At 38.2% G+C, this 21,488-nt stretch overlaps 1 protein-coding gene across 1 annotated transcript in view; it reads right to left on the reverse strand.

The window, feature by feature from the left end:
* Positions 1-1,507: 1,507 nt before the first annotated feature.
* NECTIN3 (nectin cell adhesion molecule 3) overlaps positions 1,508-21,488 on the reverse strand; it is a 145,306-nt gene continuing 125,325 nt past the window's right edge. The window contains exons 8-9 of the mRNA XM_039477601.2: positions 11,402-11,464; positions 1,508-10,621 (exon numbers count right to left, since the gene is read on the reverse strand). Of these exons, the coding sequence (XP_039333535.1) occupies positions 10,445-10,621; positions 11,402-11,464 (240 nt within the window). The 3' untranslated portion in view covers positions 1,508-10,444. The remainder of the gene's footprint in view (positions 10,622-11,401; positions 11,465-21,488) is intronic.

Genomic DNA, 21,488 nt, shown 5'->3' on the forward strand with positions numbered 1-21,488 from the left:
AGCACTATACCCTGTATATTCCTTTTAATCTTCCATATCTATCTTTAATAAGTTCATGCTTTCCTCTACATTCTTTAACATATAGAATGTATTTATGATAACTGTTTTAACGTATTTGTCTAATAATTCTATTCTCTAAGTCAAGGTTGGTTAGCCATGGGCCAAATCCCATCTACAGCCGGGTTTCATATACTTTATAAGCCAAGAATGGCTTTATCATCTTAAAGCTTTGTAGAAAACAAACATCACTTGCCATCAGGGAAATTTGAATAAAATACAAAATGCAATACCCCATTCCACTTATTAGAATGACTACAATAAAAAAAAAACAGAGATAATAACATATGGTGAGAATGTGAAGAAAGTGGAACCCTCATACACTGTTGGTGGGAATATAAAATGGTGCAGTAAGTAGCTTTGGAAATCAGTTTGGCAGTTCCTCAAAAAGTTAAACCACAGTTACCATATGATCTAGCAGCTAGATACCTAGGTATATATGCAAGAGAAATAAAACGTGTTCACTCCAAAACTGGTACACAAATGTTCATAGCAGCATTATTCATAATTCATAATTATTTCCAAAAAATGAATGACCCAAAAGTCTACCAAGTGATAAGTAGATAAAATGTGGTCTATAGCCATACAATGGAATACTCTTCAGAAATATAAAGAAAAGATACATGTATAATAGGACATGGGTGAACTTTAGAAACATTATGTTAAGTAAAAGATGCTGGTCACAAAGAACTATATAGTATCTGATTCCATTTACATAACATGTCCAGAATAGGCAAATCCAGAGACGGAAAGGAGATTGGTAGTTGCGGGGACTGGAAGCAGAGGTGGACGACGGCTAATGTGCAAGGGTTTCCTTCTGGGGTGATGAAATACTTTAAAATTGATTGTGGTGATGGTTGTACAACTCTGTGAATATACCAAAAACCACTGAATTTATCACTTTAAAAGGGTGAATTTTACAATATCTAAAAAGTCATTTTTAAAAAAGCAGTCCCTAGACTCTGGGATTTCTAAGGCCAGTAAGGCATCCCCAAAACAAAGTTCAGGAATCTATTATAGATGCCAGCTTTTCTTTATTGGGGGGTTGGAGTGGGGAGGGGGCCGGTAAATGAGAACACTTAATGATCATTCAACACTAATATAATTTCATAAAAGAAAGGCCATTTTAACTCCTAAGGATTAATCAGGAATGAAGAATAATTATTTAAGTGGAATAAATGTAGCCTCACTAAAAAGGTATTAAGTTATTGCTGTAAGTAATTACAGTAAATAACATCATATTTAAAAAAAATTTCTAATGCTACTTGATGCATAAGAGCATTTCTATTATTTTAAAAATCTTTTTAAAAAGGACTAAAGTATAGGAACTTAGTTGCCATAAAAGATGTTCTTTAAATCTTACATTTTATAGTTACGTAATTAGGTTTTTACATGTATTTTAATAATTTATTGATAATACTGTAAATCAAAAATCTTAGTTGATAAAAACTTTATTTAAAACATGTAAAGAATCACATAGTTCAAAGCTGCAAAAATAAAAGACAATTTCTGGTAACTTAAAAATAAAGTATATCTAAAATCCACCACATTAACATCTACTATTTATAGTACAATCTCCAGTTCAAAGCTAATCTTTGTATTTCTGTATATTTTAACACTTGAGCTAGAATCTTCCTCACTATCCAACTACACTGTTATGTAGCCCTTTGTTTTAACATTTAACAATACAACTTGGGTATACTAAAAATAGTTCAAATGACTAGAAACTAATTAAAAAAACAGGTTAGTAAAACATTTCTTTTGAAAACAATGGGTGAATTAGTATTCTGAATTGAGTTAGAGCACATTTCTGCTTGAAGACTCTCCATATTAGGCACTATGCATTTATATAGTACAGAACAATTGCAAAATGTTTTTCCCCGTTTATTAGAACCCACAACATCTGGACACTGGGAAACAGCCGATTACCTCAGTTTACACAGGGAACACTGAAGCACACTGTAAGATCGTGCAAAAGCCAGAGTGAGACCTCATTAGCTTCTGAATTCTTCCAGGAAGAGCCAAATGTTTCTTTGTGGAGAACATCAATTTGTTTAATGATAAGAGTAAAAGTATGTGGGATTTGTCTTTGGGAAAATTAGTTTGGGCTCCATAAATAAAAAGTTCAGAGCATGAATAAGGTAGAGATTTCACTGCGAAAAAGATTAATGAGGAGAAAGTTAAAACCAGGTATGACTCTTTCAGACAGATCACTTTTCAGAAATAAAAATAGCAAAATAAGAATAGGAATTTCTAACCCAAGGGAATTTGATAAAATAACTTTAAAAGAAGGATCTCTCTCTCTTAAAACAACACTTAAACATCTTTTTCTCTTCTCATAAAACCCCTGTGAGGTAGAGAGCACTTACTTGCAGGGACGAAGCTTAGAAGTAAAGAAGTTAAGAGTTTAAAACCACATGGAAAGCGAATAGGCTGGAGCAGATGTTATGTCTTAAAGCGTTGGCTTAGAAATAGAAACAGAAGGTAGAGAATAAACAGAACTTTAATGGATGGTCAAGTGGGATAATCCAGGGGTCTAGTAGCAACACCAGCTACTTAACATATCTTTTAAAAAAGGACCTGGAATTTCAAGTATGCAATGAGACCTAAAATGACAAACACTTGTCTGAGTACTGAAATGCTCAACTGAAGGAAATATATGCAGTAAGTTCTCATAAGACCATGTGGGAAAAAGCAGAGGTCTAAATGAGCTACAACCTGGGCAAGTGCAAACTAACGCATGTAAGACCAACTATTACCTCTGGCTAAAATATAATGGGCACTGAGCCATCAATAAGGCTTGAGACAGGAACTTAATTTAGCCTGATCAATATGCTAGGGTAGGTTTTTTAAAATACCAGTCATTATTAGAAAGGGTATTTAAAACCAAAACAATGGTGCCCATTCACTTGGAAAATCACGTACAACTCTGGTATTCAAAGATCCACTGTGATTTATTAGGGGAAATTAACTTCTGAAAGACACATAAAGCATCTCTTAATGGTTGACAGACACATCTGTAGTAGGACAGGCCACAGTTCCAAGCCAGCATAGCAAATCTGATGTTCTAGATCTCCAGAGAAGCTTTCCCTCATGGTCTCTAATCAACTTTCACAGTCAAATTCCATACCATGATAATAAATACAACCAATTTAGGTCATGGTGCCAAGGATCCTGCTGGGTCACAGGGCACCTGATTATAGAAACTTTATAAATTCTATTGCTGAGAAAAACCACAAGAGGGCAACTGTTTGGTTTCCCATCTTTTGATGAAGCAAAAGAATGATACAGCTCACCGGGATTTTATTAAAGATTGTGTGGGATGGCATTTATAATATAATCATCTTAAGTCCACGAGTGTATCTTCTTGGGTCCAGTTGATATGCGTCTTCTACAAATCATGTGCTAGTGGCAGCTGTAAACACAGCTGCTGAATGGGAGCATCTAGTATAGTACCCTGCCCATTTTCAACTCATGAAAATGTTGTTTTCCATAAATATATATGGCAATAATACTCAAAGCATCTATTCCTCTTAAATTAGGGGAGTTAATCAATTTTAAGATACAGAATGTAACTAGTACTTTTTGATGTAGGGAGGCATGTCATTTGATAGATATCACAACCTCAGTCCCCAAACAGTAACTAGAATATTCTGGGGGAAGGATTAATGGAATGGGTTTATTCATAACTAATGGAATGGAAGATGTTTTTGTCAGTGGTAGTTTCCTCTCTCCCTGAGACTCAGAGGGAAATTGTACATCATTACCCCAATTGAAAACGTATGACAACATTTTTTATATTCTTCTGAATTATGTTCTTTTTAATTTTAGTCTACTCTGCTTCAAACTTCTACAGTCAAATTAAAACTTGAGTGGAGAAGAATAACAAACCCAATAATAGAAAAAACATAGAAATAACCTAATGTTTCCTGTACTGAGACTGGAAAGGTAAATGTGGCCTCTCTGCTCTTGCCTCTAACCTTTGTGCAGAGTTAATGTTAACACAAATATAATAAAATGTATCTGAATTAGTGAGAAGTTTGCAGGGGTGTGATTCTTTTGTGCATGTGAACTGCAAAATGTTTTCTGAGCTGCAAATTGTTAGTAGCATTTCTTACATACACATACACATACCTCTAAGAAAGAACAGGCTATCTGTCACTAAGGTGAATGCCAGTTCAACTCTATGCAGCAGGCTGTTGAGTTAGAGTGGTAAGGAGTTCCACCCCACCCTACTGTGAGGGTATAATAATCTGCAAAATCTTTAAAAAATTCTTTTTTTTTTTTTTTGAGATGGAGTTTCGCTCTTGTTACCCAGGCTGGAGTGCAATGGTGCAATCTCGGCTCACTGCAACCTCCGCCTCCTGGGTTCAGGCAATTCTCCTGCCTCAGCCTCCTGAGTAGCTGGGATTACAGGCATGCGCCACCATGCCCAGCTAATGTTTTGTATTTTTAGTAGAGACGGGGTTTCACCATGTTGACCAGGATGGTCTTGATCTCTTGACCTCGTGATCCACCTGCCTCGGCCTCCCTAAGTGCTGGGATTACAGGCTTGAGCCACTGTGCCCGGCCTAAAAAATTCTGTTACACTTGATATAATTTCTTTAAATTATTTTGGCATATGTTAATCAGTCATAATACTTACTCTGGGGGTGGTTGCTTAACATCTGACATATCCTAATCAGGAATACAACTTCAGGACTGTTAGCATTTGAAAAAAAAAAAACAAAAACTCTAGTCACTTCAGAGACTACCACAAAAGCTTTATTTGTAACTTAACACCAGAGACTTTGTTAATAAGTAAATATTGCCAATGGTCAAATTAATAGCGTTAAAGATATGTGGATTAGCCCAAGTGTTGTAGGGCACCCTACTCCTCCCATGAGCAGTATATAAGAATCTGATAAGCCTAGCAGTTTGGGACTCCTAACTTACTCTGTTAGAAGTAAACTAGGAATTGACTCGCCTGACTGAATCTGCTAGAATATTCCTGGATTCACTTCTTTTTTTAAATTACATTTTAGGTTTTGGGGTACATGTGAAGAACATACAAGATTGTTGCATAGGTACACACATGGCAGTGTGATTTGCTGCCTTCCTCCCCATCACCTATGTCTGGCATTTCTCCCCATGCTATCTCTCCCTAACTCGCCATCCCCCCAGACCCTCCCCTATTTCCCTCCCAACACATCCCAGTGTGTGATGCTCCCCTCCCTGTGTCCATGTGTTCTCATTGTTCAACACCCACCTATGAGTGAGAACATGCGGTGTTTGATTTTCTGTTCTTGTATCAGTTTGCTGAGAATGATGGTTTCCAGGTTCATCCATGTCTTTACGAAGGACACGAACTCATCGTTTTTGATGGCTGCATAATATTCCATGGTGTATATGTGCCACAAAAATGCTCATCACTGGTCATTAGAGAAATGCAAATCAAAACTACATTGATATACCATTGCACGCCAGTTTAGAATGGCGATCATTAAAAACTCTGGAGAAAACAGATGCTGGAGAGGATATGGAGAAATAGGGACACTTTTACACTGTTGGTGGGAGTGTAAATTAGTTTAACCATTGTGGAAGACAGTGTGGCGATTCCTTAAGGACCTAGAAAGAGAAATTCCTGGATTCACTTTTAATAACTCTTCTAGGTAGGATAATGTTGGGTTGCACGGAAGGACAGAGTTGGGACTTTTTTAAGCTTACAGGACAGGTTGCATGACTGCTCTGGTGCCTGCTTGCTCATAAACACGCATGCTGCAGCACTCGGTCTAAGACCTGATTTCAGTGTAAAGTACCACCTAGTGAGGTTGGGAGATCTACAGCCCACATACATTTCTATCTACTGAAGGCTGCTGAAACAATCTAATGAATTCCCAAATTGGCAAAGGCCAGGTTATAATGTTCTCTAGCAGAGGAAATGCAATACTTTTATAGATAGAACAATATCAATCCAGTCATAATCAACAGTTGAAATAAGTTTGGAAATAGCAGCTTCCTGTTTAACAGGTATGAAACTCCCTGGTCCTGCTATAAGGTCTACAAATGACTTTAGAAGGAAGGGCCTTAGCCAAACACAGGAAGAAGAGAAGCACACAGCTGAGCCACAAGTGGGGACTGTGATGTTTCTATTTGATGCTTTTCTATTCTTCTGTCTTTCTGACTTCTTTCCAGTTGTCCAGCATAGGAGTGTTGCCACTCCTGGGAGTTCAATAAAGGTGAAAGAAGCAAACACAGCAATGAGCATGCTGAAGAACTAAGTTGAGGGAGAGATGTTAGAGAGGTTTGTGTCCACTAAAGTTGAGCCAACTGGGATGAAGTCTTGTAATTTTGGTTAGCTGTTTTTGTAGCTCTGGGTCATCTAATGAATATGAGATTCTGAGCATTTGGATTACCCATAGTTAAATAAAAAAATGAGCATATGTACTTGTTTTCATCTTAATAAACATTTCTGATGGTTTTCTTCTATATACTCTCTTATATCTCTGCTTTAAAAATAATTTAGAAACTATACTCCCCACTCCCCAAAAGCAGATTTGGGAGAAGTAACAGCAAACTGCTGCTCAGCATGCGCTAAGATTGTACGGCAGGGGAGTATGAGCCTGTGCGTCCCCACAGGAGCTCCTGGGAAGAGGGCAAAACAGGAGTCTGGTTCTACTCCTTGAGATGATTCATGTGAGGTACTTGCCCTAGAACCCAATCCATACTATATACTCAATAATGTTACTTGTTATTAGTAGCAATTTTTAAAATAAGAGCAAATACTGGTAATAGTAACATGCACTTTCAATTCTAGCTAAAGCCTAAGCAGCTAAAATTCAAAGAGCTTTCCACATGACAATTATTTGTTATACTAAAAGGAACTTCTCTAACTTGCACTTAGCTATACGTGAACTTGATCAAACTGGAATTTTCATTGTGCCACTTGGTAATCACTAAGGAAAGTACAGTACTCTAAATGCTGGCGAGGGCCCTGGACGTTTAGGTTCAATATGCAGCAATGAAAAGAGTCATAGACATTTGTCAGTTTGAAGGAAAATTACAATTCTCCAATTTCCCATTCATTATCATCTTCTTCAACTCTCACCACAATTCTCAGAGGTTGCAAATGATACCCTAGACAGGTTAAGTGACATGCCTATTTCAATGGCTAGAAAGAGGTGAAGCTGGGTGTACCTGTTCTTTTGATACTTGGTCTACCTTCCAAACTCCAGGGAATGAGGCTTAATAGAAAGCTCTATTATGTATGTAAAGAACAACACCAGAACACCAGTGTAGTGCAGGAAAAGAGTGATAAATGGAAAACCAAATAGTGAATTTTAGACTACTGTGAAAGGGGTTCCAGGAAATCATTTGCAATAACAGGATGAAGAAACTACCTTGTCCCTATAAGTAAACAAGACCATCGGAAAGTAATGGGGAAAACTGTTCATTTAGTTTTTAGCACATTTCTTAAGTATCTTATATTTACATAGAAGCCTAGCCCAGTAAGAATTTTATATTACATGCCCCAAAGAACATGGACTTCTTATACCATTACATCAAGCCAATCGTAGGTGGTGTGCATGCCCTGTTCTTAGTGTGGTGTGCAAAGAACACGGTGATCTGCTACTGTAGCAACAATGCACACTCCTGGAACTTGGGCTACCTACAAAGTAGGCAATAAATGTTGTGTGTTTAAGGTAAGCATGCACACCCCACCCAGAAATGCAAAGCTGCAACCATAAGTAGCTAAGCACTCTGGGGATTTATGTTTCACAGTGCTTTAGTAAACAAGTTATGGAAAGAGTATCTAATATCAGCTGTGGATTATAACTCTAAACCTCAATCACTGACCTTTAAGAATCTAATTTCCAAATTTAAATGGCATTGTCAAGTAGTCTAGTCTCCAAATTTAGAGATCAACAGGTTAATTTTGGATGGCAACTTTTGGTAGAGAGGGCTGATGGAGCAAACCGTTTTAAAGCTGCTTTCTATTTAGCCCAGTTTTTAGAGAGAACAGATGGAAGGCACCAGGATAAGCTGTTATAGAGCTTACGTGTGTAAAGGGCCAAGAGCTATATGATCTACCAGTTAGTTAAAGAAGTATCACAGGTGACGCAAAGGCAAAGAAGATATTGAACTCAGTGGCTGCAGGAGAGGTGAGACTACATCCTGAAATTTCTTTTTCGTAACTATACTGAGAATTTTAAAAGGCAGACAGAAGGTTCCTCATGATAAGGAGGGTGCTGAAGACAGGCCACAGGGCTCCTGAGAACCAGTGTTTCCAAATCCCTTTCTCTTAGGCAAATGAAGACAGCCACTTCCCTGGGTCTACGGTATGCTTTTGTGAAACTAATTCAACAATTCACTTCCCAGCAGGACCCTGGAAACTATCCCCAACATGTAAGGCACTAACATTTTTAAAGCTTTCTAAAGGAGCTGGTGCACCACCTTATTGCCTCCATAACATCCAGTGTTTCTGAAACACTTCTTTGTCGAGGAGAGCTCTGATCACAGCCATCATCCTATTGGAAAACAATTGCCAGGATTCCTATACCTTCAGTTATACTAATTCAGTGTTGGTCTCACAAATAATAAAGTTGAATATATCCTTTGCTACAAAGGGCAGTGAACTCCTACTCTGAGGTAGCACAGTAGCAATGAGCATCCTTGGAATTCACCCTTTGATCCTTACAGCTATAGACTTTAACATTGCTAATTACCTAGCTGAAGCATTGAGTTGGAATTTAAGCATCCTTTCTCCCAGAGTTGTTGGTCACTCAGGTAAATGGGGGAGAAAATATTTCTGCTGTAAAACTACCTAGATAATTTGATAAAGCATGGCAACTAAGAAAAAAAAAAGAAAGAAAAAGAAACACACAAAGAACTAGAGCCAGCACAACATAAATCGTTAACGTATCTTTGGCATCTTGTTAGAAGTTTGTGCTAATATTCTCCTCTACCCTTGTACTTTAGGTTGCAAATAGACACTACTTTATTTATTTTATTGCTTATGTCACTCTTTCCTAATATATGCAGAGTTTGTAGCATTTTCTGTATCTTTGACACATCTCTAATCTTCCAGAACACACAGTAAGATGCTTTTCTTAAGATGTGAGGGAAGTGATGGACATTCATGTGAAACTGTGTTCTTTCCACCTCTGCTCTTTAATTACCTCATTGTAATTGCTGCTGTCAATCTCAGGGAAGGAAAGTTGGCAAAGGGAGATGAGAAAACTCAAGACAGACATTTACAGGCACTACAGTGTTACAGGGTACCATGGTAAATAAGTCATATATTTACTTTTTAGCACCTCTTGACTCTTGGTGACCAGGTAAAGCAGGAGAAGGGATAAAGAACTTGTGGGTTTAACAAACATGGCATATTGAAGTGCCTTTTAAGTTTTCAAAATTTTCACCTGCTTTTAAGAGCAGAAGTTATTTCATGGTGACTTTCCAGCAGGCTTTTCTGAGGTAGATAAAACATGAATGATAAGTGGTCTGAAGAATGCAGAAGGAGAGGTAAAGACTGTGGCTGAGATTGGTTTGAAAGAAATTTCAGAAGTGAAAGCTGAGCCTGTCATATAAAATACTAGAGAAAGAAGTACAAGGTTAAAAGCTATACACCACTTAAACAAGGTTTTTAGAATTTAATAGGTGCAAAATAGGCTAATCTAGCTAGTAAAGAACAGGACTGTAGGAAGAATGACAAAGCAAAAGAAGAACCTTTGTTACACACAGCTAGTCAAGAGTAGGCAGATAACAGCAAGAGGTATGTATCCCTCAGGACATCAGTGATCAACAAGGAATATGTACCATAATAACATGAGGGTTTAAAAGCAACCAGCAGGCTCCAAGTTTTCAACAACTGCCATTTGTTGCTATTTGGATGAAGAACAAACTTTGCCTCTTTCCTCAAGTATTGTAATTGTATTAAATATGTCAGGGAAATCCAAATCCCAGCTAAATAATTAGTGAAATAGATTCTGAACTCATTTTCATGCCCGTGTGAATTACAGATGAAAAGGCTAGCATGCCTGAGACCCAACGAAGTTAATAGTACCAGCTGGGGCCTTTCTTTCTGGAGAATCACTGCAGTTATCACAGGCAGATGCTGTACTGTTAAATGAAAATGCCAATGTAGGGCAAATGTTAGTAGTTAAACACCGTTGGCACAGAAACACACAAAAGCTATAGTCAAGTTCACAAACACAGCTGGTGGTTAAGAAATCCTTAATGAAGACAAGAAATTTGCTATTGGCTTTGCGTCATTCATTAAGATTTCCAATACCCTTAGAGTGGGACTGTTCTACATGAGAGACAATTAAATAACTATTGGCCTCAGTTTCTCTCCCCAATCTAAGAATAAACATTTGTTAGAATGCTCATTGGAAAAAGAGAAAAATCACACATAATGTTCTTGTGGGTTGATGTAGATTCTCTTAGCATCGTTTTGATGATGTTTGCCAGGGCTCCGGTCTTGGTAGCACATCTGATTGTAAAGAGGGTACGTCTGCTGACTGCCATCTTCCCCAACTGGATTCTCATCTTCATAGTCAAAACTCCTGCTATTTAGTACATGCTAAAAATTCAAACATTGCTTACATTAGCAGAGCAGCTGTTTGCATTTTCCTAGCATTGGTAAAAACAGGCAAGAACAAATTCATTACAGTTTAGTGTCCCTGACTCATGACTCCAAAAACTATTAAATGACAAGGTAAAGTTCAACAACTTATATTTTCCAGTCATTTGTTGCTTATAATATCCTGAATCAGAAAAGTAGCAGCTCCTAAATACAAAATTGTGACTAAGAGGGACTGAGATCAGTTTCAGGCTTTGAAATTTGGAGTTGCTATCAGTTAAGGTAACCTGCAGAAGACTGGGGTTATAAACCTCAGGAGTCTCTCAAGCAAGGCTCAAGCTTGAAATGGATATATGAGATATGCAGATTATTAAACCAACCAAACAAAAGAAACCTCGACTTAACTCTGGGGAACTGGGGAAAGGACACAGCAAAATAAACTGGCATTTGAACATATGCCTGACAAAACTGAAAACATCTGCCAAATGTCTTAACCTTTCCTCCTGGCTTGACCTTGGGCCTCAGCTAGCACTTATACAATGAACCCCCCATGATGTTCTGTGGTGTCTCTGGTGCAGACTCTTCTGCCTGGTTATGGGTTTCATAAAACTTGATTAATTCTAAGAGTAAACAAGCTCAAGGAGTTTACTAAATTTTAGCAGAGACACTCAAATAGGGGAAAGATGAATAAACTGAACTTGTATACAATTAAATGATATTTTAATAAGCATGTTAGCTACCAACTCCACCCGGGCTGATACCCGCAACATGGTTACTTACAGAGTGCTGAAGACTGCCAACTTCTCTTTCTTTGAACTGAGTCTGCAAAGGCAAGTGTTCAGGCTGGAAGAAGACACAAAAAGACATGCACTTTAAAACACATGGCAAAACATATCAACCACTAAGGCTCCTATTTTTAAAAGAGCCAATCATGTCTTGTTATAAATGTCTACTCTAACTAAGCAAAATGTTCCACATGAGAGTAAGAAAAACAACTATATTTTTAAAAAGTTTCACTTACTCTCTCCTGGTCCGTGACTTCTGGAAAGAAGAAAATATAGAGCTGGGCACAGTGGCTCTCTCTTGCTTGTAATCCCAGCACTTTGAGAGGCCAAGGTGGATGGATCACTTGAGGCCAGGAGTTTGAGACCGGCCTGGCCAACATGGTGAAACCCCATCTCTACTAAAAATAAAAAATTAGCTGGGCGTGGTGGTGCACACCTGCAATCCCAGCTATTCGGGAGGCTGAGGCAAAATTATTTGAATCAGGGAAGCAGAGGTTACAATAAGCCAAGATTGTGCCACTGCACTCCAGCCTGGGCTACAGAGCAAGCAAGACTGTCTCAAAAAACAAAAACAAAAACAAAAACAAAAAAGAAAAAAAAAGGAAGAAAATAACAACATCTGCCTCAGAAGTTGTCATGCAAACTTGTTTATGTCTTATATGAGGGAGAGCTCACCACAAAAGGTCTCCTGTCTTTTCTCAGTGGAAGAGTCCAGTATTTCGAATCAGGTAAAAGTGGTTTGGGGGTGGTAATGAGACGTTATTTTTTGTCTTTATACATAGATTTAAAGGATATATGATCATCCTTTTCTTGCTTGCTACTCTTCCATCTCTATCCCTACCCTCACCCCACACAGATGATAAAGGGAGTTCATTTTCAAACGTCACCCTAAGAAGAAATTTTTTCAGTTTTCCTCAGCTTACAAACACATGACTTACACTTCAGAGTTCAGTTCTAATATCGCCTCTTTCATGAAGCCTTGCACAACACCCTCCAGCAGAGATAGCCACTCTTTCTTGTGCCTTCACAGCATTTACTGTCACAATTATAAGTCTATTTGCTTTTCTCCTTTTCCAGATTGAGAGTGCTGGTTGAAGTGTTTCACAAACATTGTATCAGCTAATCTTCATATGTACAATACTTCTACAAAACCGCTATCTTGCTTTTACAGATGACTGAGGCTTAGTTAAGCAAGTTATCTCCAGTCACACAACTGGTAAGTGGTAAATAGTAATTCCAATGTGGCTTTGTCGAATTCCAAATTCTGTATTTTTATATCCCTGCTTTCATTTTAGTGTCTGGAAAATAGATGTTCTGTCAATATAATAAAATAATGCCTGAATGTCTCCACATGTAGGCATCTGTCAACAAGCTCTGCATTTCACTATCTTTGCTCATACTGTCCCTTTTAGTTTGGAAGGACAAATCTTTGGGAGTAGAAATTCTACCTATCCATCATGGCCTGACGAAAGTCATTTTATTCACAGGGCTTGTCCACAGTCCCTGTCAAAGTTAATTTCTTTACTCCTAGTTTTCCTATTGTTCTTGTTTTTATCTCTATTATAGCACACATCATGACTATCTTGTTTTATAGTCCCTAATGTCTGTAACTTTCAGCTCCAGTAAGTAGTGAGCCTTTTTTAGTCATTGCTAATGGTCTGAATGTTTGTGTACTCCTACAATTCATATGTTGAAACCTAATGGCAATGTGATAGTACTAAAAGGTGATGCTCCTAGGAGGTGAATAGGATATAAGGGTGGATCTGTCTTAAATGGGATTAGTACCCTTGTAAGGGACTGAAGAGAGTAGGGTTCGTCCCTTCCTTCTTATGAAGTTACAATGTGAAGACAGCCATCTATCAGAAATAAGATCCTTGCCAGACACTAAATCGGCTGACACCTTGATCTTGGACTTCCCAGCCTCCAGAAGTATAAGAAATAAATTTCTGTTGTTAGCTACCTAGTTTATGGTGTTTTGTTACAGAAGCCTGAACAGACTAAGATAGTCATCCTCCTCCATCCCCCTACCTTAGTTTGGGTTTGTGCAATAAGAAGAGTTCACTAATGAATTTATTGGAATCTAAACTATCATCAATTCTTGATATCTTATGTCAATGTTATCTATATTATAAATTATGTGACATGTTCACTCCTTTCATGGTCAGCATAATTCTACAGTGCTTCCCATATGATCAGGTGATATTAGCAGTACACATTGGTAAAAGTCCAAGGCAGCGCCAGTCATGGATATATGGCCAGTCATACAGCGCCCCTGGGGTTTAATGCTTTTAATACTTTGCAGTTGCCATCTAAGATTTCTTAATAATTTTACTGTTAATTTCTGTTTTATAAGTGGTCTAATGAGACAAAAGAGCATGCTTCAGAGACTTGTAGGCTAGGCTCACAGGCTTCCCTGCCTCCTATTGTCTGTCTTCAGTTGGTTCTCGGGCACCACTTCCCCATCTCGCTGTCCTGGGTCCTATCTGGCATCTCCCTTGCTATCCCCTCTCCAGTGACTGCTGCTGTCCTTGGCTTAGGCAGATGCCTGGGCACTGGTTCAACAGCACATGCCCAGAGTCATGGTGCATATGGCAGGAGGCCACGACTGGAGGCCATGACTCAGTAAAGATGAACCTCTCATTCACCTCCAATCTAGGTATCTCATAATGCCATCTTGACAGCTTTAATTTTTGAACATGGAGCCTGGCATTTTCATTTTGCACTGGGCCTCAGGAATGATGTCGCTGGTCCTGGTCAAAGGAAAATACACTTGGGAAAAAATATCTTATATTAAAATCAGCATTTTTATTTGTTTCTTTGCTGTTTATTATTCTTCTTCCATTAATACAGATAACTAAGAAATGATTTCCCATTACTCACCACTGCATCTAACTTGACAAGAGGTGGTATAATTAGAAGCTTCTCTGTAGAGGGGGTGGGTATGAATTTTTTAAGCCACTAGAAGAGTTAATCCATCTTTTTTTTAAAGTGGTATCTGGATGTCTTTTAAAAAACTGATTTATAAGCTCATTTTCTCCCACTTCAAGTTTCCCTTTATTACAATAATAAAACCTAAATATATTTGTGTTGACTTTTAGAACAAGTCAGTAGAAGCCATCATTACCCAACTACCTCTTTTATCAGCATCAAGGAACCTCTGACAGACATGCCACAGTCTGCTCATATCATTTGCTTCAGCAGTCCCTCATGTCTAACAGTATGACTTAATTTCCAAGTCTGACATTTATGGAAGAGAAAAACAATTTAAGTGATGTTCTAAGCAACTTTGGCTTCCAAGAAGTAAATAATAGCTACCAAATGGAGGGCAACCAAAGATTTCTGGTGGTTGTTTCTATTCCTTAATAGTAGTATAATCATGTGGAAAAGTTAAAAAAAAAAAAAAAAACAGATCTTGAACATACCCTCTGATAACAATATGGTCCTTGCCTACTCTTCATGGCAGTGTGAGGGAAAGCAGGGGTACAGTCAACACTGGAAGGGAGCATATTCTAGAAACACAGTGTTTATGGTTTCAAGAGTTCAAGGGAAGATTTGGTTAGAAGATGTGCTGTTCTGTTTATGCTCTAAAATTCCAAATGGCATATTTAACACAACCAGAAGATAAATTATCATTCACACTTTGCTGGCCACTCTGGGTTAAGACCTGCATTTGGTCATCACCTGTTAAATGTGGTAACAAGTTTCAAGTCCGTGGAAGCCAACAATGCAGTGTCATAAGTAACAATATAGCAAGTATTAAGTTAATAGTATTTAGAAACTACAGAAGTAAATAATCTGTCTAATCTGTTTCAGTACAAACAGATTTTAAAGAGCCATAGCTTTATGAATAATAACACTGCTGACTTTTTCTCATGGTAGAAGATTTTAAAAAACAGCCAGAAGTGGTGCATTTGACAATAAAGGACAAGAAGGCAAAGTTCTCAAAACTGAACAGGAAAAAGTGGTGCCTGGAAACTTCACATGCACTGACTAGACAATAAATGAATGGGTAAGTTCCTCTTCTCTATCCCATATTCTCAATCTTCATCATTAAATCATTGTAACTTTTGCAATACAACATTTAATAAAATTGTGTATGGAGACAAGGACCCAACACACCCTAGAAAAGGTTCTGCGTTAGGGAAGTGGGGCTATGGTAAGCATTATGTATCTGTTTCTGCACTGTGTGGCTATCTAATCTCTGACAAGATTTTGTGACATTGGCTCAGTAAGTAAGGAACTTAAATCTAATGACAGATGCATATGTGCTCTGTCAATCCACAGACCACCTGAAATGTTGTATATACTAGCTTCTCTTTTTATTTAACCAATTTTATTTTTCAGTGGTTTTAAGTTTATAGAAAAGTTCATTGGAACATACAAATAATTCCCACATATCCCCGGCCCCCATCCCACAAACTCCACAACTATGAACATGTTTGCACCACAGTGGTACATACATATGTTACTACTGAGGCACCTTTTCACACATCATCACCTGAAGTTTATAGTTTACATTAGAGTTCACTCTTAGTGTACCTTGTGTGGGTTTTAACACATGGATCATGATATGGATCTACTCTTGTAGTATCATACAGAATAATTTCACTGGCCTGAAAATCTCCTGTGTTCCACCATCCTACCTACCCACCCAACCCACTGCAGTAACTTACCTTCTTACAGTCTCCATAGTTTTGCTTTTTCCACAGTATCATATAGTTGAAATCATTCAGTAACTAGCTTTTTCAAATTGGTTTCTTTCACTCTGTAACATGCATTTAATATCATCCCAAGTCTTTTCATGGCTTGATGGATTATTTCTTTTTAGCACTAAATAACATTCCATTGTTTGGATATACTAATTTATTCATTCACTTGCATATTGGTTAATTCCAAGTTTTGGAAATTATGAATTTAGCTGATAATAAACGTTCATGCGCAGGTTTTGCATGAACGTAAGTTTTCACATCATATGGGTAAATGTTGAGGAATGTGATTTGCTAGATTGTATGGTAAGGATATGTTTAATTTTTGTTTTTCTGTAAAGACAGTCTTTTTCCATCACCCAGGCTGGAGAGCAGTGGTGCAATCATGGCTCACTGCAGTCTCAAACTCCAGGGTTCAAGCAATCCTCCTCCCTCAGCCTCCCAAGTAGCTGGGACTACATGCACACACTACATGCTTGGTTAATTTTTTAAATTTATTTTTTATAGAGACAGGGTATTGCTATATTGTGCAGGCTGGTCTCAAACTCCTGGCCTCAAATGATCCTCGCACAGTGTTGGGATTGCAGGCATGAGGTATACACTTAGTTTTTAAAGAAACTACCAAACTGTCTCCCAAAGCGTCTATACCATTTTGTATTCCCATCAGTAATGAGAGTCTAAGCTGTTCCACATCCTCACTAGGATTTGCTATTTTTAAAAACAATAATTAACAAAATATCTTACATATGTTTGAAAAGTCTCTTAAATAATATTGTACATGCTTGGTGACTAATAAATATGTACTAAATGAAACTATAATACTTTAACTGATGGATACACAGCATATATTATTCTATTATTGTATCTTTTCCTAGAAAGCCTGAGGCTACTCTAAATCTGTAATACATATTTCAACTTCTTATTACAGCAATTTCTACTGAGTTATAATCGATATTCATTCTCCTGATTTACTAAAGTCACAGAGGCTTTCATCTCTAGTTTCTAAAGTGCTAATACTAGTTTTTCAGGCTTATTATCTTTTTAACTTTTATTTTAGGTTCAGGGCTACATATGCAGGTTACATAAGTTAATTGTGTATCATGGGGATCTAATGTACAGATTATTTTATTACTCAGGTAATAAGCATAGTATCCAATAGGTAGTTGATTTTTTGTATAAGGTATAAGGAAGGAAGGGGTCCAGTTTCAATTTTCTGTATATGGCAAGCCATTTACCTTAGCATCATTTACTGAATATAGAGTGCTTTCCCCATCGCTTGTTTTTTTGTCAACTTTGTCGAAGATCAGATGATGTTAGCTATACAGCTTTATTTTTGGGCTCTCCATTCCGCCATATTGGTCTATGTATCTCTTTCTGTACCAGTACGATGCTGTTTTGGTTACTGTAGCCTTGTAATGCAGTTTGAAGTTGGGTAATGTGATTATCTCTAGCTTTGTACTTTTTGCTTATGATTGCCTTGGCTATTTAAACTCTTTTTTTGGTTCCATATGAATTTTAAAATAGTTTTTCCTAATTCTGGGAGGAATTTTAAAGTTCCATGTAAATTTTATTTTATCGTTTCATTTTATTTTTTGAGACATAGTCTTGCTTTGTCACCCAGGATGCAGTGTAGTAATGTGATCTCAGCTCACTGTGACCTCCGCATCCTAGGTTCAAGTGATTCTCCTGTCTCATCCTCCTTAGTAGCTGGGATTACAGGTGGGTGCCACCATGCCTGCCTAATTTTTTTGTATTTTTAGTAGAGATGGGGTTTCACCATGTTGGTCAGGCTGGTCGTCTTGAACTCCTGACCTCAAGTGATCCACCCACCTTGGCTTCCCAAAGTGCTGGGACTGCACTCAGCTCCATGTGGGTATTAAAATTGTTTGTTTGTTTGTTTGCTTTCTAATTATGTGAGGAATGTCATTGGTAGTTTGCTAGGAATAGCACTGAATCTATAAATTGTTTTGGGCAGTATGTCCATTTTCATAGTACTGATTCTTGCTATCCACAAGCAAGGAATCTTTTTCCATTTGGTTGTGTCATCTGATTTCTTTAAACAGAGTTTTATAGTTCTTGTTATAGAGATCTTTCACCTCCCTGGTTAGCTATATTCCTAGGTATTTTATTTTTTTGTGGCTATTGTGAATGAGATTGTGTTCTTCATTTGGCACTCAGGTTGGAGGTTCTTGGTGTAAAGGAATGCTACTAATTTTTTGCACTGATTTTGCATCCTAAAACTTTGCTGAAGTTGTTTTTCAGATCTAGGAAATTTTGGGCAGAGACTATATGGTTTTTAGCTAAAGAAGTATATCATATGCAGACAGACAGTTTGACTTCCTCTCCTCCTATTTGGATGCCTTTTATTTATCTTGCCTGATTGCTCTGGCCAGGTCTTCCAGTACTGTATGGAATAGGAGTGGTGAGAGTTGGTATCCTTGTCTTGTACCAGTTCTCAAGGGGAATGCTTCTAGCCTTTGCCTGTTCAGTATGATGTTGACTGTGGGTTATGATTATCATAGATGACTCTTATTATAATATTTTTAAGTATGGTCCTTCAATACCTAGTTTGTTGAGGGTTTTTAACATGAAGCGATGTTGATTTTCATCAAAAGCCTTTTCTGCATTCATCGAGGTGATCATGTGGTTTTTGTCTTTAGTTCTGTTTTATGTGATGAATCACATTTATTGAGTTCCATTATACTGAACCAACCTTGCATCCCAGGAATAAAACCTAATAGATTGTGGTGGATTAGTTTTTTGATTTCCTGCTAGATTTTGTTTGCTAGTATTTTGTTGAGAATTTTTGCATCTATGTTCATCAAGGATATTGGCCTGAAGTTTTCTTTTCTGTTGTCACGTGTGTGCCAGTGGGGGAGGCAAGCTCTTTGTGTGTGCACTGGCAAGGAAGTAGGGGAGTCGTGGGGCTTGAGTGTGTCCTAGCAATGTGGTAAAGAGAGGCTGTGGGTGGGCTGGTGCATGTCAGCGGAGGCCAGTCTACTGGAGGTCTGTGACAGCTGGGCACAGTCTGCTGGTAAAGGAGCTATTATGCAGGCCTCAGGAAGCACCCTGGTTGGGTATTCAAAGTTGTGTGGCAAGCAGGCGCAGCCAGCCTGGGAGAGGCCAGAAGAGAGGGGAGCATTCAGATCAGACTAGCCCCATCCCAAGGTCAAGACTGTCCTGCTCTGTCCAGATATGATAGTAGCCCTAAGGCTAAAGTTTCCTAGGGGAGCATGGCAAGTCTTGAGAAATGAGCACCCTTGGCCATGGCCCACTGTATCTGTTCCCACACCAAACTCTCTGGTTTCCACACAGGCTGAAGTGCTGCCCCTGTCACCTCTTCAAGCAGCTTTTCCTACCAGCTCAAGGGTCTGTGGAGGACATGGGTCTCCTCCTGCTAGGATCCCAGAGGTCCAAGGCAAGAGTGAGCCACTCCTACCTCTTCACCAGGAGTCAAGTTAGAAACAAGTTCTGGTGCTCAGCCACCCTGTGCGGAGTTCCCAGCTTCCTCCCCCTTCAGCCCAGTCCCAGCCTCCTCCCTCCATCCACTCTCAATTCCTTCCCTCTTAAGATTTTCTAGGAGTGTGCTAGCCTTCCCAATGTTTTTGTCTCTCAGCAGCAGATGTTCCTCCTTGCTGCATCTAGTTGGCTATCTTGAATATGGAATCTTATTTATCTTAGTACCTTATCTGAGCCAACAAATAAACCAGAGCCTCTCCTCTGTAGTATGCATTATACTTCATCCTGTTTCCATGTAGATACCTTAAAATCCCACCAGCAGAACTTTCAGAGTTAAGGTTTATTCTCACTGACGATAGAACTAAGATTTCAAGTTGCTATTGTCACAGGGCATAAAATAACCCTAAACACTCTCCTGGCTCTGGCAGTGAAAAATCTTCAAGCTACAGTTCCATTTGGAACCAATGTCTCTGATGCCAAATTTAAGCCTCTTTAATCTCCTATTTTCTTTCGTAATTTCATCTCCAAAGCTCTGTACTTACTTCCTTAGAACTATACTTCTCTTTTACCCTAACTCACTGCAATTTGTAAACCTCAAACAATGCTATTTTTAAAACACACTCTCCTACCTTCTCAAACTTTTCCCTAGCCCCTTATCTCCAATTGCTGTCACCAACTGATAAGTACCTCTTCAGGATTTTCTTAAACCTAGAGAGAGCAGAATTCCTTCTAGTGACCACCTGTATAGTCACAATCGCCTTCCCATCAAGGACTTTAGCATGTAGATTACTCTTCTGTATTCTGTTTGAGTCATTTTGAGGGACCTGGATGTTCACAAAAATGACTCATCTTATGCCTCCACCTCACCCTTTTTTGGCTTTTCTCTCCACTTCAACAAATCACACCCACACCTTCAAGAACTTCCATATCATTTCCTTATCGTGCAATTCTCTTACTTTTTTCACCACTGATTCTTTCCTCCTGGAATACAAGCATGTTTGAGCTTCTCCTATCTTAAAAATGAAATTAAAGAGTAATCTTTTAAAACTTCAACTTCCTACATTTTCAAAGGCCCTTAACTTAACCTCTGAAAACCTTACCTTGACAAAATACTTTAAACTCACAACCTTCCTGATGAAGGACCATCCATCTTCCTTCAGTTCCTAAGGCTGTGAGTGAAGATACACTAAGCACCCTACATCACACCTCATGTGTAACTGGTCTGTCCTCCACTGCTGCCTTCCAATTCAGGCAGTTTCCCAGCTTCTCTGTCACATCCTTGGGTAATTTTCCATTACTGCATACTAGACATACTTAAAAATTTTAATGTGCACTCACTGTTTTTTAAGGAGAGAGTAGATTATATGAAGAATGTATGAATAATTAATATATTACTTAATTACTTTGATTCTTCCTGAATTCCTGTCTCATGTCTTAGAAAAAAGGAACAAATTACTATATACTGCTCTCTTATGTCTGTCAAGAAACTCTGAACCCAAGTTATAATACAACATTTTACATTACTTTTTCCTTTTTAGTTTACCTCTATTTGTGCTTCTGTTATCCTCCTAATTCCACTGTTGACCAAGGGAATTGTGTCTCTTTTCTTTACTCACCCACCAGAACTTGAGATTAATACCGAGGATTTTTGTTGAAATTACTTTTCATTCAATGCTAAACAGAGAGATTTCTGGAATTACTGGATCATAAAAATAACCTAGTCATTTTCTCTGAGCTGAGTCTTTGTTCTACGACCTTCCTACTTATTGCCCTGGTTTATTTTCTACAAGATGTTCTGCATTTATCTGTTGGCATTTTCCCTCTCTTCTGCTTATAACTCCACATGACATTGTAAAAGATTTCATTTGATTGGCATACCTTGCCCTAATCCTTCTTCCTTATACTGACAAGTGATAC

This window comes from Saimiri boliviensis, chromosome 8 (assembly GCF_048565385.1).
Source record: "Saimiri boliviensis isolate mSaiBol1 chromosome 8, mSaiBol1.pri, whole genome shotgun sequence".
In the NCBI taxonomy this organism is placed as follows: Eukaryota; Metazoa; Chordata; class Mammalia; order Primates; family Cebidae; genus Saimiri; species Saimiri boliviensis.